The sequence below is a fragment of the Natator depressus genome, chromosome 3 (genome assembly GCF_965152275.1).
Source record: "Natator depressus isolate rNatDep1 chromosome 3, rNatDep2.hap1, whole genome shotgun sequence".
Taxonomy (NCBI): Eukaryota; Metazoa; Chordata; order Testudines; family Cheloniidae; genus Natator; species Natator depressus.
The window spans coordinates 141,420,501-141,447,219 of NC_134236.1; the positions used below are offsets into that span (position 1 = coordinate 141,420,501).

At 38.4% G+C, this 26,719-nt stretch overlaps 1 protein-coding gene across 9 annotated transcripts in view; it reads left to right on the forward strand.

Annotated features, from left to right (window-relative positions):
- SDCCAG8 (SHH signaling and ciliogenesis regulator SDCCAG8) overlaps positions 1-26,719 on the forward strand; it is a 157,522-nt gene that overhangs the window by 98,362 nt on the left and 32,441 nt on the right. For 3 of the 9 annotated variants that reach the window (XM_074948919.1, XM_074948920.1, XM_074948921.1), the window contains 3 exons: positions 901-1,032; positions 22,102-22,196; positions 23,175-23,756. The exons of 1 other annotated variant lie outside the window; for it this stretch is intronic. In XM_074948919.1, coding sequence (XP_074805020.1) covers positions 901-1,032; positions 22,102-22,196; positions 23,175-23,455 — 508 coding nt within the window. In that variant the 3' untranslated portion in view covers positions 23,456-23,756. Of the gene's footprint in view, positions 1-900; positions 1,033-19,149; positions 19,220-22,101; positions 22,197-23,174; positions 23,762-26,719 lie in introns of those variants that run through there. 5 more of the 9 variants (XM_074948926.1, XM_074948922.1, XM_074948923.1 and 2 more) reach the window with 3 other exon arrangements.

The window sequence follows — 26,719 nt, forward strand, 5'->3', positions numbered from 1 at the left end:
TGGAGTTTCTGTCTGGCTCCTCTCTGCAGTCTTCTCCCAAGCCCACGTGATGGTGGAAAGGGGAGACACCACCTTGGTCCTAGTGCCCCCACAGTTGGGGAGTCTTCCTTGACCGTTATTCCCTTTTACATATTAGGAAATTCAAATAAATGATTTGTCCAAAGCTGCTGAAGGAGTCTGTGTCAGATCCAGGATTAGAACTGAAGAGTGCCTGGTTTCCAGTTCTGTACTGTATCTAGCACATAGACACAGAGGACTAGATTCACAAAAGGATGTATGTGCGTATGTCCAATATTTATGTCCCACTGACATTCACAGAATTGCTTAGCTGCCACTTAACCCTGGAAGCACCTAATGTCCCCAACGCATCCGAGTTTCTGCTGGTAGGTATGCACAAAGCCATCCCAGTCCTCATTCCACTCCACAGCTAATGAGCTGCTCAAAGACCTCTCTCCTGCTTAAACCCTGTCAGGATTGTCAAACTAGGCATTCCATCGCCTATTTGCTTTCAGGTCCTGATCTATTGTAAATCTGATACAACTCCATTGACCTCATTTGACACCAAAAATGGCCAGTTGTCTTTAAAATCAGTCCTTAGTCTGATTGTCCACACCAAGCAAGGGGAATTGTGATCTTGCATAAGTGGGTTTTTACATATCTATAAGTGAGAGGCTGCTCTTATTATAACTGGGTTACCAAAAGGTGGCATACCACAGTGTCATGTCTCCAGATGCTAGGATGTGGCTTACTAGGTAAAATGTTTGTTTCTGTAGGTTCTAATAAGAGCCTATTTACACATACATGTACAGAAGTCTTATAAAGGTTGAGACTACATAGTGATGGCCCACTATAGGATGAAATCTGACAACATCCATCACCACTGTGTTTTTACTACTTTAGGTCTGAAGTCAGCCAGCTTAGTCAGGAAAATGAGTATGTTCATGACAGACTGGAGAAGATGCAGAAAAGAAATGATGAATTGGAAGAACAGTGTATCCAGCATGGGAGAATGCATGAGAGAATGAAGCTGAGGTAGGAAGTTCTATTAATCAGTCCATATGTGGTATACTATGCAGTACCTGTTGTGTTGTATAAACAAGAAAAAAACTTTGGTTTTTATTTTATGAAAATGACCAAAACCTCAGACCATCCTTTGTTTGTTCTTTTGCTTGTGCTGTTTTGGATAAACAGCAGGAAAGCATGTTCAGTTTCCACAGTTCTCTGAAGAATGTAGACCTAAACTGATTTAGCATATGTGTTGTATGCTGTTTCTGCTGTTTGGGCTCTCTCAGATGAATTGTCATAAGAACAGTCATACTGGGTCACACCAGTGGTCCATCTAGCACAGTATCCCATCTTTCAGTGTTGGCCAGTGCCAGATGCTTCAGAGGGAACAAACAGAACAGGGCAATTTATCAAGTGATCCATCTCCTGTTGTCCAGTTCCAGCTTTTAGCAGTCAGAGGTTTAGGAACACCCAAAGCATGAGGTTGCGTCCCTGATCATCTTGGCTAATAGCCATTGATGGACCTATTCTCCATGAACTTATCTAATGCTTATTTGAACCAATTATACTTTTGGCCTTCACAACATCCCCTGGCAATGAGTTCCACAGGTTGACTGTGCATGGTGTGAAGTACTTCCTTATGTTTGTTTTAAACCTGATGCCTATTAATTTCATTGTGTGACCCCTAGTTCTTGTGTTATGTGAAGAGGTAAATAATATTTCCGTATTCAATTTCTCTACACCATTCATAAATTTATAGACCTCTGTCATATTTCCCCCTCTCCCCCAAGTCATGTCTTGTCTAAGTTGAAGAGTACCAGTCTTTTTAACCTCTCCTCATATGGAAGCTGTTCCATACCGGTAATCGTTTTTGTTGCCCTTCTCTGTACTTTTTAAATTCTATTATGTCTTTGCTGAGATGGGGCGACCAGAACTGCACATAGTATTTAAGGTGTGGATGAACCATTCATTTATGTAGTGGCATTATATTTTCTGTCTTACCTATCCTTTTTCTTATGGTTGCTAACATTCTGTTAGCTTTTTTGACTGCTGCTGTGCCTTGAGTAGGTGTTTTCAGAAAACTATCCACAATGACTCCAAGATCTTTCTTGAGTGGTAATAGCTGACTTAGACCTCATCATTTTTTATGTATAGTTGGGATATGGTTATCTAGCATGCATTACTTTGCATTTGTCAACATTTAATTTCATCTGCCATTTTGGTACCTTGTCACACAGTTTTGTTAGACCCCTTTGTAGTCCGTTTTGGATTTAAGTATCTTCAGTAATTTTGTATCATCTGCAGACTTTGACACATCGCTCTTTACCCTTTTTTCCAGATCATTTATGAATATGTTGAACAGCACTGGTCCCAGTATTGATCCTTATGGGCAGTCTGCTATTTATATCTCTCCACTGTGAAAACTGACTATTTTGTTACTACCCTTTGTTTCCTGACTTTTAACCAGTTACTGATCTATGAGAGGGCCTTCCCTTTTATCCCATGACTGCACACTTCGATTAAGAGGATTTGGTGAGGGACTTTATCAAAGGCTTTCTGAAAGTCCAAGTACACTTGAACCACTAGATCAACCTTGTGCACATGTTTTTGACACAGCCCCCCCCCCCCCCCCCCGGCCCCGTGCCAAGAATGATAGTGCATTGTTGAGGCATGATTTCCCTTTACAAAAGCTATGTTGACTCTCCCCAGCATATCACATTCATCTATGTGTCTGGTAATTCTGTTCTATGCTGTAGTTTCAACCAGTTTGCCTGAAGTTAGGCTTACCAGCAAGTAATTGCTAGAATCGCCTCTGGAGCCTTTTTTAAAAATTGGTGTTACATTACCTATTCTCCAGTCATCTGATGTAAAGGCTGATTTAAGCAATAGTTTACATACCACAGTCTGCAATTTCATATTTGAGTTCCTTCAGAACTTTTGGGTGAATACCATCTGGTTGTGGTGATTTATTATTCTTTAATTTATCAATTTGTTCCCAAATCACCTCTATTAGCACCTCAGTCTGGGACAGTTGCTCAGATTTGTCACCTAAAAGAATAGCTCAGCTGTGGGAGTCTTCCTCATAATTTTGCAGTGAAGATCGATGCAAAGAATTCATTTAGCTTCACTGCAATAGCCTTGTCTTCCTTGAGTACTCCTTTAGCAACTCGATCATCCAGTGGCCCCACTGATTGATCATCAGAAACAGGAAGCCTGACAATCTTAAAATTTTATTAGTTTTTGTGTCTTTTCCTGGTGGCTCTTCAAATTCTTTTTTGACCTGTTTAATTATGCTTTTACACTTGACTTGCCAGAGTTTATGCTACTTTCTGTTTTCTCAGTAGGATTTAAAAGATGTCTTTAACTGCTTCTTTTACTGTGTTTAGTCCTGGTGGCATTTTTTGGTCCTGTTTGAGCCTTATGGTGTTTTTTAAAAGTTCCCATGCATCTTGCAGGCATTTCACTCTTGTGACTTTATCTTTTAATTTCCATTTAACTAGCCTCCTCATTTTTGTGTAGTTCCCCTTTTTGAAGTTAAATGCTACTGTGGTTGGTTTCTTTGGTATTTCCTCCTCCACAAGAATGTTAAATTTAGTTATATAATGGTCACTATTACAAAGCGGTTCAGCTATATTCACATCTTGCAACAGATCCTGTGCACCACTTAGGACTAACATGTCTTTCTTTTGTGCCCTTATTTAATATGCTATATTTTTCAGTACTATTTTCTTAACACATCTAGTTATTTGTGTTTAATATAAACAAAAACCTGTCACTGGAAATCTAAGTATTAGGAGTATTATTAAAGTAGAAGCTATTCAATTTTGACCAATAGCTTGAAAGTGCCAATTATTTGGTATTATTTGAGTTACTCTTATGGAGGCATCTCCCCACTCAAGTAGTGCCCCCCCATCCCTTAGTCATGTGGGCTGAGAATGAGGAAGGGCAGAAACTTTTGAGGGTATAGCCAGCCCTCAAGGGTAGTAGAGACTTCCCCAGCAACATGGGAGTGGGAGCAGCTGCAGTGGGGCTGGTATGAAACTCTTCCTGGACATCGGTGATAGCACCATTCTGTATGCCGGAGACTCCAGTCCACTCTGTGCTGTGCAAGCAGCATTTAATGGCCATAAACTGGCCAAAAACAGCTGGGGCAGAATTTTGCCTGCATGGAGGAGATCAGCCAACGATTCCATCACCAGCCTCCTCATGCTCCTTCCACCCTGGGTTCTCAGTGTAATAGGAAGGAGGGGATGCTGGGAGGGAGTTTGGGCAGGACGATGAGGAAAGGGGCAGAGCAGAGTATAGCTCTGGTGCACCAAATTCTCCACTCTGGAGGGACTTCAAGCCAGTAGTGTAAGTTAGGGCTGCACAGGAGGGAGCTCTACGTTATGCTAGAGCTGGACAGCCCTGAATCAGGGAGCGAGCTGCAACCAGCTCTCTACAATCCCCCACTCCATATCAAGAGAGTTTAGATGACCAGAGTATCAAGGCCTATGTGTTACACAGGGTGTTCTGTCTGGTGATTGTTTGCCCCTTCCCCCTCCTACCGCTGTCTAACAGAGTTCCTCCGCTGCCTGTCTCTGTCCCCCTTCCCTCCATTCTTCCTTTTCCTTCTCTGTTGCTTGCTTCCTCCCAGTAACTCATCCTGCTCCTGCCATCTCACCTCACTTCTGCCCCCACAGTAAACTTCAAAGAAAAAAAAGACATTCTGAAATCTCAGATTGTGCATTTAATCTGTGAAACCACATGATTTCATTGTTACCCTCATCCTCTCTCTCCATGACACACTCCCTTGGTTCCTTGCATTAGTTGTTTTATATTAGATTCCAGCCTTGGGGAGGGGGGAGCATGTCAGCCTATGTATTTGTACAGTGCCTAGCACAATGAAACTCTAATCTCAATTGAGCCTTCGGGCACTACCACAGTAAGTATAACTACCAAAAAAAAGCTGGCTTTTTTATTATTGGAAGTTGAAAACTGTTATGTTGGGTTTTAATTGGGTAAAATGGATTTTCATCTATAAAATATTGGTTTAGGTAGCTGATGTGGGATAAGTAAAAGTGAAGACCTTACAAGTTATAAATTGGCTGCTAGTATAACAGCATCTGAAATGCTCTGTTTATGGAGCACACATTCACAGTGTAATCCATGCTACTATAGGAATTCCAGCCTCACCTCTGCTTTTAGAAAACATATGTATTGTCTCATTATACTGGAATAAGGACAGGAGATACTACATACGGTTTGATTAGGCTGCTATGTCAGGATGCAAAATTACTGACATCCCCTCTCCCCCTCCCCGAACCCCATGAATTTGGCCACCTCCCAATTCACATACTTCCTAGCCTTGTTGACCCCAGGAAGTGCTTCACTGTTCCCTGCAACACCCTGCATGTGCATGTCCTATCATAACCTTTTTACACCTAGAAAAAGTTCCAGGATCAGCCCCAAGTCCCTCTGAACTCTAAGCATTCAGGCTATCCCTTTACACATTCCTAAATCATTTCCCCCACATTGCACCACAATTATATCTGGTGCCCACTGATAAGCCCCCAGTATACAGAAGTGGCATGTGCCACAGAAATGGCATGTATACAGAAGTAGTATCAGCTGGTCCCATAATATGCCCCTCCTTCTGGGCTAGCTCAGGACTGCTTCATCACTAAGCCCTAGCTGCGAACACTCAGACAGCCTGGATGCCCACCCATAAACAGTGCTGTGCCCATAGATCTGTGCCACTGTCGGCATGGCCTGTCTTCCCGCATCTGGAATGAAAACAATGAAAAATGAACAACGAAAAATTCCCTACCTGGGGGTGTCATGTACATTCTGTATGCTTCTGAATGCCAATGCCTGAATTACCCTAGCCCCCATACCCAGCTGTGCCGCTGCTGTTGTAGTCCAAATCCTGAATGAGTGGGAACCAAATTCCTGGGCTGGAAGCCCCAACCTTTATCAGTTCCCAACTCAACACCATAACAAACTGGTATGTAGTGAGAGGAGTCCTGTCATCTTGCATAAAGAGGGGCCCATTGAAAATATCTGTACTTTTCCTTTTTTCTAGCTTAGTACCCAGGCCACTCTGCTTCATTATTACTACTAGCTTGAATTTCAGATCTGTCTTTTGTCAGCTGTTAGGGCAACATTTAATATGCATGAGAATGAAACAGAGATCATGAAGAAGTTGTTCATCGTTTTCTATACCATCACAGCAATTTTATGCACTAGAAATGAATCAAAGCATTAATACAGAACAGAAAATTGGTCTGAGAGGAACGTGGTCATGCTGCAGGCAGTGCCTTACCTTCTGCTACTGCTTTTAATGATGGAGAGCACTGAAACCAGTGCAGTAACTGTGTTTTCCTAAATTTAATATTTTATAATTTATAAATGTGGCATAGATTATCATCTAACTGAGCCATAGTCAAGAGATTTTACCAGTATATTAAAGGGGAAAGCGATGAATGCTTTGGTTTTATAGTTGATCTAATACTGTATTTATTTATTTAAACATCAGGTAGCGAATGGAATGTTATCAGAAACAGCTTAAAAATCACAGTAAAGCTGTTTTACAACTTCCACAGTGAAGAACAGTTGTAGATTTCAATATCAGCTGAGCTAATGTATTAAGTTTGTTCCCAAAGGTCATGAACTTGACTATGAATTGTTCGTGTACACTAAGTACAGTAGAAAGTCATAAAAAGCCACTGTTTTCTAGCCTATGCATTTGATGCTTTTCCTAAATCAAAAAATAGTGAGGTTTTTAGTCTACTATTCAAGACCTCTGCAGCCTGCTGCTGCCTTACCCAGGCTAGTCTTTTTTTTTTTTTTTTTTTTTTTTTTTTTACTTAGCAGTAATGGAGTTTGCTGCATTGTTCAGCCTTCTGTCTCAAATACTAGTGCTCTCATGAAAGTGGCATAGAGAATGATTACCTCTCTGCACAGTGATGCATTTCTTCTTTGTATGCAACCACAGATAACACTTTTTGCTGCTGTATCACACAGTAAGCTTGCTTCTAATTAGCTATATGTGCTGTTACCCCCAGGTCTCTTTAGGCATTACTGTTTTCCAGGTTTCTCACTTTTATTGAATATAGTCCAGTTTATTTTTCATTTATTGATCTTCTTGTTTGGTTCTTCAGCCAGCTTTCAGTCCATGTGAGAATATTTTTATCACTCTCAAAACTGATTCCATTGATTTTAACTTTCCATGAGTCAAATGTTTTATAAAATTGAAACACATTATCTGTGTTTCAGTCCCTTGATACACTAATTTTGTAATTCTGTCAAAACCAGAAGTCGGTGTTCTTCATAAACACTACCTATTGTTCATAATTCTGTTGCCCTCTCGATTGTTTATAGAGTTGTCGTCTTCTATATAATAGTTAAACCTGCTGGATGGTAACTGCAATGATCATCATCCTTTACTACTTTAGATATTAGTACCACATTTTCTCTTCTTTGCTCCTCCGATCTTTCACCAGATGTCTATGATATTTTACAAATACTGAGTGAATCAATAATTTGTTGTCACAGATGAGAGATGTTCTACAAATACATTTTTGCATTTATATTGTAATGAAATGTGGTATTTATAGTGAGAAAAAAGGTTACTCTTGTTTGTCATCACTTTGTTTTTTGCTATGGGATACAAACGACAGGGCAATAACTATTTTATAGTCCTTTTTGAGTTCCATAAAACAGTAGTTAGAGTAAGACCTTATTAATTGATCAGTCAACTTGTTTTGAAGCAGCAGCTTAGAAATGTTTGTCAGTGAAAATAGACAAGATAACACTTTCCCTATTATTTCTATCTTTCTCTATAGAAAATATGCTGTTTATAAACATCTGTTCTGATGATATGGAGTGTTTTTTTAAGGACAAGGTTATTTCATATTTAAATTACAATATTTAAAGTTGTTTTTCAGTCACTTCTTTGAATACAGTGTAAATATTAATCCCTTTCAGTTTTGTTTGCTCAGTGAAATGTGTCATTAAAAGAAAGTAGATGTCCATCTGAATGATAGTTGACACCTGCTATTGAAATGGAATTGAGCTGAGAAGTTTGCAGTTTGTGGGAGTGAAGGAGAGATGGGCTGTACAGTTGTGGTTTTTGTTACTATATAGAAGCCCATGATGCCCTCCATGGCTTGTCCTCCCTTCTTTCTTTTACCTGCCTTCTTTTTACATCAGTTTGTTCTTTATTGTCTTGTTGCTCCCACATGCTTTTAATTTTAAGATGGATTTCTGAGGGTGAGTAAATTAGCTGAGAAGCATTGTCTAAATTGTGGCATTTGATCAAGATGACAATGTCATTGCTCTGTCACTGGAGATGTGTGGTCAGCTTTACTTGGTAACTTTACAATTCTGAATCTTGGAGAAATGTCACTTTGAACACTGTGCTGCTGCAAAGAACGTGTTAGTATCATTTCAATTTTTAAATATAATTTTGTCATTAAAGTCTGCATTTTTCCATTCTGCAAAAAATGACTCTTAATAGTAAAAAGTAATTTTTTTTCTTGCTAAGAGGGAAAAAAATTATTACAAGGCCAGTTATAAATAGAGGCAACCAGCAAAGAAATATAATAGCAAATACAGCAAAAATAAAACCTAAAACAAACCACTACCACCTTCCTTTCTCCCAAAAATTAATTTAAAAATTCTAGATGATATTAAATCTGGTTGCCATTTTTAGGTTCACCTGAAGTGTTGGCTCATGGTCTGTACTGTCTGCACTTTCAGTACCAATGTTAAAGTGCTCTGCACACAGTTCTCCCTGTTGCAGTGACGGGACCTGTACTAGTTGGTGGCAGGGGGGAGTTGAGGGAGACTTGCTTTAGGTGTATTAATGATTGAACTTATTAATTTGTAATTAATTCGCAACCATACTATCATAGGCAAGGATTTCATCAGCTCTCTTAAGCTTTAATTGATTTTGATCTAGTCTGGTGTATTCAGCACTTGTTACTTATCACTTGACTTTTCTAAATACATTCTCCTTCCTAACTATTAGAGTGATTTTGGTTAATGTAAGGGTTTGAACATAGTTCATCTCTTTAGGCAGCATCAACTCTGACCTTTCTCCATTGGAATGGCCATAGGGTGAAAAAGGAAGCATGTTACTTAGAGTAGCTAGCTCTTCTTCCAAACCTTGGCCCGCACACTTCTTAGAGCCTAGAAGGTGTGTGGAGTTACAGCAAATGGGGAAAGACGTCTACATGTAGTGCGAGAGCACCTCTGTTAACCACTTTCTTTCTTTGCATAAGCCTGCCAGGCCCTAATCCATAGTTCTTTTTCCTGAACTAGGCAGTGAGATGGAGTATATGGGCCACAGTTTATAAAGTGCATATGGATCCTTGAAGTTATTTTATATTATCAATAAATTATTGATTTGTAGGCTTGTAAATACTGTTTTTCAAAGATTGTTTAGAATACTGTAAATGGGGATATGGATGTTCTGTACAATAATAGTCTGAAAATCAGAGCATTTTTGCTGGCAAAATAGTCAATACTTTATTATAATTTCCTCCAGTTGTTTAGAATCTCATAAAAGGCTAGTCTATTGTGATGAGGTTTGACTCGCATGTTTTGGTATATCATCTTTTATTATTTTCTGGTTGCTTGAAATATCCTCTGCTAGGAGGAATGTACCAGTCAAATAGTAGATTGTTCACATTTGTACCTGCTGAACAGGATATTACACTCCAACGTTGTGCAATCTGTGTATTATATTTTTATATGTAATATAAATACTCAAAATAATTTATATATTATGTGTGGGCATGTATACACACATGCACAAATTGTGTAGAACATTTATATAGATGGGCTTTTTACACCTATTTCAACTATGTTTCTGGTAGCTGAAAAGAAAGAGCCTATGGGATTGGCAGTTTGGGGCAGATGTGTGTCTATTCCTCAGGCATCAGTGGTTGTAAGTTAACTATAAAAATGTTATAACCATCTGTGTAACAAGACGGCAGAGATCTGCTCTTGCCTGTTACTATAAATAAGAAGGAGATTTGTTTGACTTCATAGACATTGGATTTATAAAGACTATATGTGTCAAATCATAACTATGTGCCATGCTGCTAGGATGTGTCTGCAGCCAACTACCTGGGGTGGTCTTCCCTTCAGACATTCTAGTGAAGCGCAACAACTGTTTAGAGATGTCTGTAAAGCACAATATGTGATGAAGTATGTGTGTGTTCTTCCTACAGGGAAATGCCTGATTTTCATGGATAGCCTTATCTGTAAGAATAGAGTTAAAATGGACCTTTAAATGGGTCATTTAAAGAGTAAAACAAAATGCAATAAAATCATGTCTCAAGTTGTCTTCCTGCGCCCACTCCCCAAAAAAATAGCCCTCAGATATTTCCTTTTAAATGTGTTGTGTTGTGCTTTTAAGCGAGAGAGTGTGAATTTTTTTTTTAATTTTATTTTTTGGTGGGGTGGGGAGAAGTTAATTTCAGATCTATGTCACAATATTTGATTTACTACGTCCCTACTCAGAGAGATTTGAATTTCTTTGGCAAACCTCTGGTAAAACGGTCAATTAAAAATCAAAATCCTTTCCTGATAATCAAATCAATCAGTTTATATTAAAAGACTCCTTTTTTTATGTATGGTTTACATACTACAGCAAATAATTATCAGGTGGGGGGAAAACAGGAAAAGTGAAGTTATTAAAAGGCCCTTTTTAATCCAGTGTCCTTCATATTTTGAATATATTTTCCTCCTGATCCTTGTCATAGATAGCTTAATATTTTTTCCTAAGTGAGGAGAAAATGTTAATGTGACCTTCTATTTAATAGACATAACTATACCCCTACAGATTTCTAAAGATAGACAAGTGTAGAGTCAAATGTCCAGGAAAGTGAGTCTTGTTTTTTGATTAAAATGTGTTCATGTTTATAACAAAAGCAAACAAAAACAAATACATACATCTCTCTAATTTATCTGGTAATAAAGTAGTCTCGAGATATAAAAATATAAGCTTTTTTCTCTAAGCATCCATGCTCGTGCCCAGATATCTGTATGGGGGGGCTTCATAACAACTGGATTGCCACAACAATTGGAGGTCAAGTTGTTCTTATAGCCTTTCATTCGTGGAGTTTCTCTTTTTGAAAAGCTTTGTGTCACTACATCCTGCATTGCAGTGTAGCCAAATGAGACTCTCATCTCTGTCCAGGATTTGGGGTTATCTCTATCACTTATACACTGCCATCAGAAAGCTTTCGTTGTAGGCTGGGAAACACAACACTCCAGAGAAGTAATATTAGGAAATAATGAAAGGATGAGATTCTATATAGAAAACAAATCATGTCAGAATCTGAAAATGTCTTTGGCTTCTGTTTAATGTGCTTGGCTGTTTGCACACAGTACACATGGTCTGGAATAGAAACTGGATGTTTAAAATCTCTCCCTCCCTCTCACTCTCTAGCTAAGTATTTGTCTCTTTGCTATTTATTTATTTATATTAGTGCTTCCATTTTAAATATTTATCATTTGTATAACATAACACACTGAATTTTCCCCACAAAATATTATTTAAAAAAAGTTTATTCTTCAAATACATGAACAGCAGATGTATAAAACAAAAATCATTTTAGCTGATACAGACCTGAAAGCATCTACTGTAAGTAAAAGACAGAGTAATTGGGGAAAATGTTTTACAATTCTGTGTAACTCAGTTCTTGCTATTCTTGACATGGTAATGGCAAATGGTTGGAGGGAAAGTATTGCGTACAATTTCCATATTGTGAGTTTTTCTGTTTGAATTTTCATTAGAGTATCTAGTGCACTTAGTGATACTGATTAATTTATTAATAGACTGTAAGACACCTAAAAGCATCAAATAATAATGTTTGACAGCCTTGCAAAATTCTACCTGCCTACTCAACCAAAATGAGTGATATCTTTTAAATATTAATTTTTTTAGCATCCCTGTAAAAGGCCAAGGACTAGTTTTTGTGACAAGGCTGGTAAATGTCCGTGACAATATTGCAAGGCAGATTTATGACAAGACATTACAGTTAATTTACACATGGGAAAAACATGTATATCCATGCAGTCAGAATGTGACCCCTCTGCCCTTCAACAGCTGTGAGCACTCAGAAGCCAATACACCCTTTAAGGAAACAGTAGTTGGCCTCTCCTGCAAGTGTCCCTCCCCTCCCCCCCACCCCCTGCCAATACTGCTGAGGTACTCTGCCTGCCTTTGCACTCCACAAGCAAATCCCTCCAAAAACACAGATCTGGATACTTTATATTCATGTTCAGCTCTTAACTGTGGCAGCCAAATGTCTTTAACTTACAGATTATCAGCCAGGTTTTTGACTATCCAGAAACATAGCAAGCCCTGAAATAAGTGCTGTATTTAAGAGAGTGTGGTACAAGCACCCAGACTGTCCTCATCACTTTCTGCAACTAGCCAGTTGTTGGTTAATATGGTTCTCGGTGCTAAACATCAATCTAATGTTGATGACTGCCTTCCCCAGACTGTTCTTACAACTGAAATAGGGAAGGTGATGCTCTTGACAGCCCAAACAAGAGTCTGTTGTTTGGCATGCCAAGTCCTAGAAATGTGTGTTCTGAAACAGATTCCTCCAGAGGGGCTGCAGTAGACAGATATCACTAAAGGTGCACTCAGAGCACTGCCATTACATCTTATTCAGTTGTACTAGGAAAAGCTCCCAGAGGTCTGTTCCATCATTGCAATGAGCTGTGTGTAGTGATGAGAATAGGGCCCCTTGTCATGGTATCAAACAGGTAAGAGTTGTGAACCACCATGTGAAAGAAAGCATGCCTGCTAATTTCTGCCTCCGCCATACCAACATCCTTTAACCACTGTGATCTTTTCTCTGAACCACTCGGCCTTGTCAGGGTGTTCAGTTCAGTGCTGAAAATGGTTAAATTGGTATTCATGGACCTCCATTTTGTCATATGCATGGGAGAAGCGTATGCCCAAGATGTTCAGCCAAGAAATGAATGGTCTGGATCAACACGTTATAGTAACTATATCCTAGCAAGGCCCATATAATAAAATTGTATAAGTAATAAAAATAACAAAAACAACTCACTCACTTCAGGCAAAGGCTAAAGGTCTCAAATGTACAGAGAAAATAGAGCAATCCAGGGGCACAGTCTTTTCAAAATAGATTGCCCTGGAAGGCAAACCCTCCCACCTCAAAGGCAGAGCATTCAACAATTTTGAGCAAGTTGGGGTGAGTATATATTTTCTTCCCTACATTTTAAAAAAAAGAAAACCCACCTTCTTGATACTTTAGACCCTCTAAAAATTTGAGCATTTAAGGCCTTGCCTTAATTATAGTCACCTAATTTTCTTCATTCCATATTGTGATTGCATCTGTGTGTTTAAAGTTCAGTTTTCTGTGTTGTATTCCTTTTGATATTTCAGGATATAAAATAAGATGTTTACAAATACCAACCAGAGGCTAATGCTATGCAGCAGTTCAGTAGCAAATATGTACTTTGGGTATTTAACCATAATTGGGATCTTTGATTGGCCTTACGTGAACTCACAATAGTAATAACATCTAACTACCAATCCATTTGGCAAACTTCTTTAAGCAGTAGCAAATTTGCTTTTGCTGTTTGTATATACCTCTCTGAGATTTTAGGCTACAGCTGTTTAAATTTGCAGTTTTCATGTAGTGGAGAACTTAAAATGAGGACAGATGAGTACCGCTAAAGCAGCCTTGCAAACTGTCATGAAAATTTACCAGACCAAAATCTATGCATCTGCCCATTACCAAAATGATCATTATGGGGGGAGGGACCTGAAACTAATGATGATTTACTTTCCCAGCAACAAAGAAGCGAGTAGAATTTTGCAAAGCTGTTGGAAGAGGTTTTTTTCTTTCTAATAATCATGATCGTTTGATTCTGCTGGGCTCAATCCTGCTCCTATTGACTGCGATGGTAGCAGTTCTTGTTATTGATATAAATGTCCCCTTTTTTGAATTCAACTGTTTAGTTGGCTTCAACTATATCTTGTGCCAGTGAGTTCCATGGGCAAGCTAATAGTGTGGTTTTTATTTTGTTTTTTAAATCTTTTTATCATTTTTTAAGTTTGTGGCCTTTCAATTTAATTGAACATCCCGTTGTTTTTGTATTATGAGACTGGGCAAACAGATGTGCCCAGACAGTCTTCTCTGTATCATTCATATTATACCTTTTATCACGCCCCCTCTTGTTCATCTCTTTTCTAAAGTAAACCATCCCATTCTTTTCAGTCTCTCTCCATATGAAAGTCTTTCCATGGCTCTAATTATTTTTGTCAGCTACCTCTGAATGTTCTCTAAAAAAAGTAATATACATTTTAAAGCCTGAACACTAATTAGAGACCTACAATGCATATGAGTTAATATTGCTCTGATAAGACAATATCCTGACCCAAGGAGATGATAGTGTAAGGATGTGATCTTTCAGACCTTGTAGGAGAAGTCACACTGAAGCAAGACTCCAGGAGGTACTCACTAAGTGCACACAAATCATGAGATATGTTAAGGATCTACAATTCCTGTATACCTAAGGGAATGTTGTAGATGCTTATTAGCTTGCGTGATTTGGTCTTAAATTAAGATAGGGATGGGAAATGTGGAAACAATGGGGGATGTTAATGCATTCATCTAGATTTGTTCACTTAATTTCTGTTGTTGGAAAACAAAGTAAGTGCATGTGTTTGGGGAAGGAACTGAGATTTGCAAAATTTGTCAATTTTAAACTCAGATCAATTTTAAATTCTGATCTTTGTTACCTCACTATAAATATACTCAAAGCCAGGCTACCGTGTATAGTTCCTAGGTCTTGATCCTGAGCAGGGTTTAGTACTCTGAACCCAATAGAAGTCAGGGGTACTGACCACCTCCAAGATCAGGCCCGTAGTTTCAACAAATAGTGACAGCCGTTGTGTAGCCTAAACCTTAGTACAGCATTTTAGTGTGTCTGCATAGTAGCCATTTAATTAATAGTATTGTCATTTTTAAAGGTTGTTTTTCAAACAGCCACAACTCATCCACAGAGAGTCCCAATTCTTGATGTTTTATGGTCACTTCACTGCTGATATAAGCTGGTATAACTCTGTTGATGGTAACAATGCTGCACTAACCCATATCAGCATGAATTTAGCCTTTAAATATCAGCCTTTTAAAGTAATCCATATACAAAAATTTTTTTCTTTTTTTTTTCTTTTTTTTTTCTAAATATGGTTATTCTGATTGATGCCAAGCGTGGACAGCTCTACAGGATAAATATTTGGAAACACATGAGCTAAAAAAACAAAAAGAGGCGTCTAATTAAAATGGTCTTTTAACCTTAACTGTTGCTGCCATGAGAGCTATTGTTTATTTGCTGTAACATATTGCAAATGTATTAGTCAATTTACACAAATACCCATTCATTTAAATATGCATCACAACTGAGTTTTATAAATAAAATGCACAAGTGAGCTATATGTATCACTGGGAAATGGCTTTAAAAGGCTGGACACAAATGGAATTTTCTCATTGGCATCCCTATGTCAATAAATTCCACAGAAAATGTGCTTTACATTTTGCCCTCTTTAAATTTCCATTTGTAATAGCAGTGATACACTCCAGGCAGTGCATTTCTGGGGGATTTTTGCATTTCTCAGGTGGCTGAAGTCACCCACCCTTCAGCCTCATGCCTCACAACACACCTGAGGCGAGCAATAATCCCCAGCAAGGCACTGCTTGTCTTGTCTTATTGCTTAATTATTATACCTATTTAATGCTACTTAGAACATTGTCAGCTGTTGAGAAAAGGTAATTATCACTAGTCAAATGAAAAACACTTTTTTGGCTGCCTTACGGATACACATTTTACTGGTACCTTGATACATAATGAAGCCTGATAGCAAAACTTTTGCTTGTCTCTTCTTCAAGCCACAGCTGTTTCCCTGCTAAATTCATCCCATCTGTCTTCCCTTCCGTAAGGCTGTAGGCAGTATAGCATAAGTACAGAAGCAGTTCAGTGCTATTTTGGATAAACATAACTGAAATTTGAATCTTTGCCATTTGCAATGCACACATTTTGTTTTACTGCTGTAAAGAGAGCTGTCAAAATAAAAACTACATGGATAATTTACTGAAATACAGTCAAATGTAAGGATGATCAAAGGGAAAAAATAAAAATATACCTAGGGTCAATCTTACTCTCTAGATATATGCTGAATCATTGATCTCTTGACACTGATGGGTCCAGAGCTGCTGGCAATAAGCACTGAAGAACTCTGAATTAGTGCACAGAATAGGGAAGTTAAAATCCCAATGTCAAAAGGTTAGCAAATAACATGTAACCATTTGTGATGGCATCATATGTGATATCTGGCTGGCTATAGGACTTCCATTATACACTGCATATAGAGAAAAACAAATGATTGACTTAATAAACTTCACTGTAGCTCAGTACTTAGGATCAACATTTCAGAATGTGTCTCATTGCCACTGGAAATGGGAGGTGTGTCAGTTCAGGTCAGCTGCACTTGTATTCCCCTTCCATGGTCTAGCAAGGGCACCAACTCTAGGTTCACGGTTCCTTAGCTGTTATCTCTCTTGGATGGAGACACACGTTTCTCTCCCTTCTGACCAGGGTACTTCCAGGCTGAATAGTTCCTCCTTACATCATTATTCCCCAAAGGCCAGGCTGGCAAAGCAGACCTGCTTTGCTTCTCTCACCAGAGATAGACAATGTAATTGTCAACAGTTATAACTTATTACGCAGTTCTTTCTAAGCAAGCACTTTTATTTTTAAGGTCAAAGCATTACAGAGAAAACATATTAAAAACAATAAAAACCTACATTCATGCTCATAAGTTTATCAGAGATCACCCCCTGACTCTTAACAAGGGTGCTGGCTAGTGAATAGTCCTTCAGACCCCACCAAGGCATTTTCCTGTGATCACAAGTTCACCACAGCTTCTGCTCAGAACCAGCCCCCAAGTCTTATGGGGTCTGAGTGAGTCAAAGGCCTTCCAACCCTTCCCTAAGGATTGGGACCCCTTTGCAGCAGAGGTCCTGTCTATTTGCTGTATCAGAAAGAAGGCCCTGAGTCAGGATTTTTGGTTTAATAGCCTTTCTTTTTCTGTTGCTCCCTTGAGAATCCAGTTTGAACCAGTATATGTAAGACACTCTCCAGATGGGGTAGCTCTCTGGAGGTGTTTTACCTGAGTGAATTTGCCTAATCACCCCACCATGTTCTTAGTTCCTGGAGAGCTGTGGTCCCCCTCCCCCCCCCCCCCCGCCCACCTTGGCATTACATACAATCCCTCAGTAGTACATACACATTTGCATTTTTAATACAATTAACTCCTAAAATACTTAAACTTAATTCAGTAAGGTTTGTCCAGGATATTGTCACATCTGTCACAGGAGGCACCACAACTGCCGATGCCAGTGAAGTTAACCATCTCCATCTACTCATTCCTCTTATGTTTGCAGTATACTAGCTGACACATGTTCTCTGTGTATATAAATCTCCCCACTGTATTTTCCACTGAATGCATCTGATGAAGTGAGCTGTAGCTCACGAAAGCTTATGCTCAGATAAATTTGTTAGTCTCTAAGGTGCCACAAGTACTCCTTTTCTTTTTGCGGATTCAGATTAACATGGCTGCTACTCTGAAACAAGAATATTAGTTCATGCTTTACGTTATATAGTAAGTAACATTTTGCACTCTGTTGTTTATCCTAAACTGGAAGGGGATGGTTTTGTGAGCTAAGGCTTGGGTTTGCCTATATTTCCTACCAGAGCTTCACATCCCAACAGCGTCTATTCAGCATTTCATCCTTCTGAGCTAGATAAATGAGGTGCTATGCACGTCACAGCGTGTAGGAGTCTTTCAGACACAACCATTAAAAACAATGTCTTGTCTATTCTACATAGATATTAAAGATCCCAGGATACTTTTTTAAGAGTAGGGGTTTAGCATCTTTCCTGACTCTATGGTTTCCCCTTCTTGCACAGTTGTGTGGTGTGTTACCTATCTCTGACATGGCTGTAGTTCACCATGTGTATATAGTCCATGAAGCATTTTTGGAGCTTTTATGAGGAAAGCTGAAGAAAACCTGGAGAACTTTTGTGTAGATAACCCTTAAATTAACTCGATGTGTTATAAGGACAAGTTCACATTTTCTGAACAGAGTGTTGCTCCTAAAACAAAAAGGTAATGCTTCCAAACTCCACAATATGTTTAAAAAAAAAAATTAAATGACAAAAATTTGATTTAACCCATAAAATTCTTTCCTTTCAAATAAAACCAAAATCAATCTTTTTAGCTTAGTGAATTAGTATGAAATGGTGCTGACATGAAATTAATCTAAATGCAAAAGCTGGGTGACAGAAAGCGCTGTTTGTAAGGATGCTGGGGGTGACTGACCACTAATAAAATTTAGTTACTAATCAGTGAAGTAGGGCACAGAAGAAAAACAAAACCAAGATAAAGTCATGAGCTGCCTCCACATATGAAAGTATATTTTTCCCATCTGTATTAAATGAAACATAAGTTATTAGAAATATTACTGGAAAAGGCACCATTGTATGAAGACCTTACATGAAAAACATTAAGTGAGATCTCTTGTAACTAATATAGCAGTATTTTATAGCAACCACCTAAAATACTGGATTTTCACTATTGTAAAGTGTAATATTTTGCACCATTGTAGAGTACTGTAGTATCTTTTTCATTTAATGAGAATTGGAATAAGATTTATGCAGTAGCTGTGCATGTAAAATAACATATATAATTTTGATCAACAATATAGATACAAATAAGGATTATTTTGTTTTCAGGACCCAGAATTTTGCCATTTAGTCTTCCTGCAAGTAATCAACTCTCTCTCACACATTCTTGTATAGTTAGGACTAGAACAATGATCCTTCAGCTTGAAGAAAGGTTTAAGTTAAAGGCTATCGGAGTAAGTTTGGCAGTATCAGAGGCCCCCTTGCCTCTCCGCAGACCAGTTGCTAGTGAGCAGTACATTGCACACTTCAGCTTGCAAAAGCTTCTGAAGGCCTCAGCTTTGAAGGCCTGGTTGGTGTTGACTGGAAAGCCTACAATGGGAGCTTTTGTCCAACTTGGGTTGTTTATTCTTTATTCAGCCAGCCAATTGGAGAAGGATGCTGCAGTTTGAAAGTGGATGCAGGTTAAGAAACTGGGAAGAGGTTGTGGAACAGTACCCAGAGCTCAAAGGTACATGCACAAGTTCAGTTGATATTTTTATCACCCTCAGCTCAGGGGTTTGTGGATTGGAATCACCTGGACAACTATGAGGCCATCCAAATGCTGCAATGTAGAAGCCAATTGCAAACACCTTGATGAAGCATTTTAAAAAAATGACAAGGTCAAACTTGTAAGGCCTACAAGACTTTTAAAAATAGTTTTATATTGGCTTGATTAGCTGGTTATATATACAACAATGTAAAATATTTACATTAAAAGAAGAATGTTCAACATTTGAAAAGTGTTTGCGTGTATCGACTTTGCTCAATATTTCAACGTGCTATGAACACTTTTTCCTCTCCAAAAGGAGAAATGTATGCAGTCTTCTCTAGTAGAAATTCTAATAGACTCCATTAGAATTATTCAACTGGTATCTCTTGCTTCCTACTGGAGGACTGGTACCCTTAGGAACAACTAGACAAATAGACCTACTGATCTGTTTCAAAACTTAGTTGCAAGATGCAACCATCTGAAAAAATTCCACTAGGGAACTTGAATTCACACACTCATAGAGTTTAGATATACTGAAGTCTCATACACAAGTGAGAATTGGAAGAAAACAAAATGTCGCGCCAAAATGCCTTTAGGGTAACTAAGTTCTTTTCCTAAGTACCATCATTATGAAAATTGTCAGTCTTAATGTTTTGTGGTATTCCTTCACACCTCATTTGTGCAGTTCAGAGTGCCTGGGCAAGAGTATGTATATCTGCAGATACTGTTTGATCATAGAACATGTTTACATGGATTTTAGGAGATTCCTTCACAGACATTTTCATATATTTTTTCCAGTTTTGGCTCAGTGCAATGATGGTCCTTAGTGAATAAGGAGACTCTCATGTTATGCTGTAAAGATTTAAAAAATCCTAACAATTCTAACTACTCCTTCATTTTTGTCAGGTGGCAGCTTTTACTTGGCACATACAATATTATTGTTCAGGAATTCCCCCCATTCTTTTTACAGTGGGATTTTCCCATTGTTCATACAAAATCCTCTGAGCATGTTTTCTGTCCAGAGAGGAAAAGGTGGGGTGCAGAAGAAGTGAGCAGAGGGACAAAAGGAAGAAAGCAAAGAGGAACAGCTAGTAGGAGGAGAAAGAGTGGCAAGGAGAGGTATATTATAAAGATAAATACATAAAGTGAAAGAATAAAAACTAAGTTTTAATGGTACTAATTTTCTGTCCTTTTCTTCTTTAAACTTGGATTCTCCTAATTACCATGTCTCAGGTAATTTAGACAATGCATCTTTACAAGTGAAGGGATACTTTGTGAACAGTTATACCAATAACAACATTTTAAAGCTTTCTCTAAAAGTTCACTGTAAAAGCATTTCTGTAAACTATGTGATGAACAAAATGTTTGCCTGTTCAAAGTTCTTAAAGTCACTTATTTGGATACTCAGTCCCATGTGTGGTGAGCCCAAACGAGCCATTTAAAAACTTCACAACTTTTGTCACATTTCATTCTACTTTCTGTCCATATTCTTACCAAAATGACAGCATTTTTAGATAAGTAGTTAATAGGCTGTTAAGTGCCGAGGGATCATGATGAGTGCCTAGAACACTGTGCTCCAGTAATTAGCTCTAAAAAGGATCTAATACAGCGAAAAAGCAGGAAGAGTATATACCTGCCATATGTGTCTTCTCATTATAAGTGAAAAATATTGCTCATCTGATGTCAAATTCCAAATGAAAATTTTATTAAAATATGGTCTCTTCCCTCTTGCTAAAAATTGTTCTGGGTTTTGGCAAAATTCATTTGTCTCCACATTTTCAAATGCTAACTTCCGGGTTTTTCCCCTTTATGATCTTTCATGGAGAATTTTTTTAATACTCTAGCAACTTTTCGTGTCAAACTGGCAGGTGGTGTTGCAATCAGTTGTTTACATAATCAATGGGTTAATATTAAATATCTCAATGATGCTTTACAGACATGTAATAGGATATTTGTCCCAAGAAGTTCACAATCTAAGGATCAAAACCTGCTCCACATGCATGAGGGCCCACTCCTGAGTTTTTATGTAAGGCAGAGCAACATTTTTCCATCTCTGTATAACAACATAAGCTGTACTCCCAAGCAGAGGCCCTGCACAAGCCCAGTTCACCACTTACGTCCCATTTAAGTGCTCTTTGAGGGATAAAGTAATGCATAGGTATTGTATTGGCCATGTGTGCAGGGGTGAATTTTACACTTAGTGAATAAATGTTGCGTGTGTGTTAGCTTGGTGAGTTGTAAGATGTAAACTAACATTGCTATTGTTGCTCGGAAGATGAGAACAATTTATTTCTAAAAATCAACCTTCTGAAAGGCGCAATCTGACTAGTTGATAGTTCCATTGGTGCAGGTAATTCCATTCGGTATTACAGTTGGTATGTTACATATCCACTCATCTAAGGGCAGTAGCCTGTCATCGCTAGTATTTGAGTATGTGGGATGCATGCATACCCAGTCTTGTATTGTTTTCGTATAATGCATATGCCCAGTGTTGAAAAATGTCAAAAGCTGCCTTTTGCAAACTGTGAATTACACTCCTCCCACTAGGACATTTTGTGGGTGAAATGTTACATTTGTAAACTAGAGAGACAAGGTGGGTGAGGTAATATCTCTTATTGGACCAACTTCTGCTGGTGAGAGAGTCAAGCTTTCGAGCTTACACACAGCTGAAGGAGGGAGACAAGCTCTTTCACCAAAAGAAGTTGGTCCTATAAAAGATATTACCTCACCCACCTTATCTCTCTAATATCCTGGGATCAACACAACTCCAACAAAACTGGATACACTTGTAAACTGTAATTTTTGGTTTGCTCATTTGCAATATATTCTCTCTCCTGCAGCCCAAGCTCAGAGTCTTCTCAAGTTGGGAAGCAGTTTGCTCTTTGTAAAAACACATTTTGTCCCCAACCTTTGAAGAGGAGTTCCCCTGAGTTGTGTAAGTTCCCTTGCTTGTACATTTAATAGTTTATATGAGAGACAGGTCTGAATAAAAAAAGCCCTGGATCCAAATACACCCAAGTTTTTTAAAATTCTGGGTAGTTCAGGCCTTATGCTAGTTTATATTTTTCTTTTTCAGTTGCAGAAAATCAACTTGCCCTGATTCCTACCATATGCTGTGAAAGAGCATGGGATTAAACACAGGGTTTATTGTTGTCCAATGTGATTTCACAGAATTACCCCCATTTATCATTTTAATCGTGAATGAAGAAGGAATTTTCATTTAATTTGCATTGGGGACCTTTGTGTTGGGTGGAGACCTTCCCCTAAATCCTCGATGGCTCAGCAGGGGGCTGAGAGCCTTGGAGCTCCTTCGCTTCCCTTATGCCTTAGCTGCATTGCTCAGAGATGGGGAAGTTTTTGCCTTTGGTGCCTTCTGTGAGTGGGCACTTTCTGCAAAGTCAAGATGGGGGTTAGGCAGCACCTTGAGTATCCACATGTCATTGTCCTCTGTTGCAGCATCTATTTTGTCCTCTCATTTGGTGCTGTTGAAGCTTGTTACTCCACAACTCAGAGGTCCTGCTACGTTTGGATCCCTTCACCAGTTTGAATCCCATAGAACATGGGATCTTGCCACTCTGAGAGTGAGCATGCGAACGCTGTATGAACCTGGCTATTTTCAGAAGCCTCCAGGCTTTTGATGTATTAGGATCACTGGAGCCTTGGCACTTCTCTCCAGTTTTTGTGTTTAACTGATCCCAAGGCTCTGTGGGGTGGGCTCTGCAATCAGTGCTGTTCAGAGCTCCCAGTCCTGTGTGCAGAAAGAAAAGGGTTCAGTGTAGTGTTATTCCTGTAGTTAGATTTTAAGTGGAGAATTTTATATCTAGGAATTGTATTGGTTTTAAAAAGAAAATAATAATTTCCCACACTGACTATCCCATTGTATGAGACCCATTTTGCTATTTCCCTATTTAAGACAACTGTGATATCTATCAAGTGTTCTTACAACTACACTACCCACCTGTTGAAGTGAAGAAACAGATTGACAGAGCCAGAAGAGTACCTAGAAGTTACCTACTACAGGACAGGCCCAACAAAGAAAATAACAGAACACCACTAGCCATCACCTTCAGCCCCCAACTAAAACCTCTCCAGCGCATCATCAAGGATCTACAACCTATCCTGAAGGATGACCCATCACTCTCACAGATCTTGGTAAACAGGCCAGTCCTTGCTTACAGACACCCTCCAACCTGAAGCAAATACTCACCAGCAACCACACACCACACAACAAAAACACTAACCCAGGAACCTATCCTTGCAACAAAGCCCGTTGCCAACTGTGCCCACATATCTATTCAGGGGACACCATCATAGGGCCTAATCACATCAGCCACACTATCAGAGGCTCATTTACCTACATATCTACCAATGTGATATATGCCACCATGTGCCAGGAATGCCCCTCTGCCATGTACATTGGCCAAACCAGACGGTCTCTACGTAAAAGAATAAATGGACACAAATCAGATGTCAAGAACTATAACATTCAAAAACCAGTGGGAGAACATGTCAATCTTTCTGATCACTTGATTACAGACCTAAAAGTCGCAATTCTTCAACAAAAAAACTTCAAAAACAGACTCCAACGAGAGACTGCTGAATTGGAATTAATTTGCAAACTGAACACCATTATATTAGGCTTGAATAAAGACTGGGAGTGGATGGGTCATTACACAAAGTAAAACTATTTCCCCATGTTTCCCCCCCACACACTGTTCCTTACACATTCTTGTCAACTGCTGGAAATGGCCCACCTTGATTATCACTACAAAAGGTTTTTTTCTCCTCTCCTGCTGGTAATATCTCTCCTTACCTGATCACTCTCATTACAGTGTGTATGGTAACACCCCTTGTTTCATGTTCTCTGTGTATATAAAATCTCCCCACTGTGTTTTCCACAGCATGTATCCAATGGAGTGAGCTGTAGCTCACGAAATCTTATGCTCAAATAAATTTGTTAGTCTCTAAGGTGCCACAAGTCCTCCTTTTCTTTTTGTGGTATCTTTGATATTGTTGTGTGATATCTGGCGTACATGTTGACTCTTTAGCCTTTGATTCAGCAAACCCTGTCCAAGATTGTTGTGCTCTAGTACCAATGGGAGGGATGGCTACTCACAGATGCAAGTCAGTGTAAAGCATTAGACATATTCCCCTGTGCAGAGTGACAGTGAGTCTCCTGCCTATAGCATGCTCAGTCCTTTCTTCATAGAGCTGCGGTTTAATAGAAGGAGGCAAAGCATGGATGCAGAGTGCACAGGTCCAGTCCTCAGCATGGTAAAATTCACAGTGAATAATATGTACATATTCACACTTCCCTCTTGAGCCTAAATTGTCCTAGATGGCAGGGGTAATTTAACAACCAAGGTTGAATTCCCTTCCAAGTCCTGTCCTACTCAATGCTTTTTCACTTGTGCTTATGAGCAAGATTCTGTGCTATCCAGGATCAAGCCTTCAATGACTACTGTAGAATTGTACCAGGGGTCTAAATGTTCATATCAAGCTGTATGATAAATAAGAAACAATTCAGATAAAGGAATATCATGCTCAAGGATGCCTGAAATCAGATTTACTGTGGTAGTTGAACTGGTGATACTACAGTGAGATCCTGGAGTTTTAATATAGTGTGTTGCAGGAGAAAAGAGCCTCTTTCCCTGATGAGGTACCACAAAATGTAAGGGTGTTTTAAACAGAATGAACAGGAAAATCTCCTATGAAATATGCAGCTTTTTTTTTTCTTTTCCCAAAAATGAGTCAGAGGGCCTTAAGAAGGGAGACAATAATTCTGACATGAGTGAATTAAAGAACAGACTCTAGAATCTGGGTAGAAAACTGTCCCAGATTCTAACATTCCTTTGAGATGACATGAGAAACTAAGGTAGACTTAGCATGAGAAACAGTGCTTTTATTGAAGAGATTGCTTTTGTTAGGCACATATGTGAACCATAAATCCAGACTCTCTGTGCATCCGGTCACGTATATTCATGTCAGCATCTAAACAGAGATCTCCAAATGTTCAAACATCCCTTTCAGATCAGAGTTTAATTTTGGAAGACTACTTTGGCCAATTAATTTTAATTACAGTGATGTTCTGTTGAGTAGAGATGTCAGAGAACAGCATTTCAGCATGTGAAATTCTGCTTACAAAGATGTAAAATCATTTGTATCTATCTATATGCAGCATACAGTTATACTTTACAAACATACATAAATGTGTATATCACTATTGTGTAAGTAATAATACAGCAAGGAATATGCTGCTCTGATGTGTTATGCATGTTTTGGGTGTATTTCTAACCATAAAATTGAAGCCTGAGTGCCTCTAGCCATCTGAGAAATGTATATAAAAATAAGGATTTGACACGCAATATACCTCTATGTACTATATTATTTTTGCTCTTAGAACTTCAAATGTTTGTTATAGATTTTCAACCGGGACTAGTATTGTTTTACATTTGATAGATCAGACTGCACCTTAGTCCTGGTGAAATTGTGCAGGTGCAAAAAAGTTGCCCTGTGCAGTATTAATGATGAACAATTAACCACTCAAAAGTCAGGAAATGCAGACTTTTAAGTTGAATGCGCAATCTTAACTATGCCCATTTAGGTATTTAATTGTATGATCACAGGATGTTCTCGAACACACATGTTTGTTTAAGGATTTCTTAATGCATATATGGAAAGGGGCAGTGGAAAGCTTGTGAAAATTGAGGTTGAACACATATTTTCCAGCATGGGTGCTTAATTGTACAATCTTGAAATAGCAGTAATATAGTTTTTTGTATTTAGTATATCTTTATAAAAGTGAGTGAAGATAGTTCCAGGGCCACAGCAGTTTTAAAAATTCAAAATTTTAAAACTACAAAACTGATTTTCTTTAAATGTATTTAGATTTTTTTGAGCATTTTATTCATATTTTCTGTGACCTCATTAATAAAGAAAATGTATTAATTAAATTGTGAGCTTTTGAGAATACAAAAAGCAGTAAGAAACGAACTTGTTAGGCTAAATCTTCAGAAAAAGCCCAGCTGCTATAGATTATTTAATTAAAGATTTATTAAACAGCTAGGAAATTCAGCAAATGGCTCTCAAAGTTTTAAAGTCATATGTCTAACATTAAGAGAAGTCAAAAAACAGCAAAGATTAAAATTAAAAGTTAAGATTATTGAGACTCTGAAACTGAAAAATATTCAGTAATTCATCAGAGTTCTTCAAATCTGTCAAATGCCCCTTTCTATTACTTTATTGTTCTACAAGCTGTGTTTTGACAGTCATATTAAATATTCTTTATTCTTATCAATTGCAGCCTGCAACTCAAAATGATATTGAATCTGTAATTCCAAGAGGGGAAAACCGTGTGTGTGTGTGTATATGTATATAAATTTAAAATCATGATTTTGTTTCTTTAGTGATGTTGGATACATTCATGCTTCCTTCCCCTCCCCCCCCTCCGCCAACACA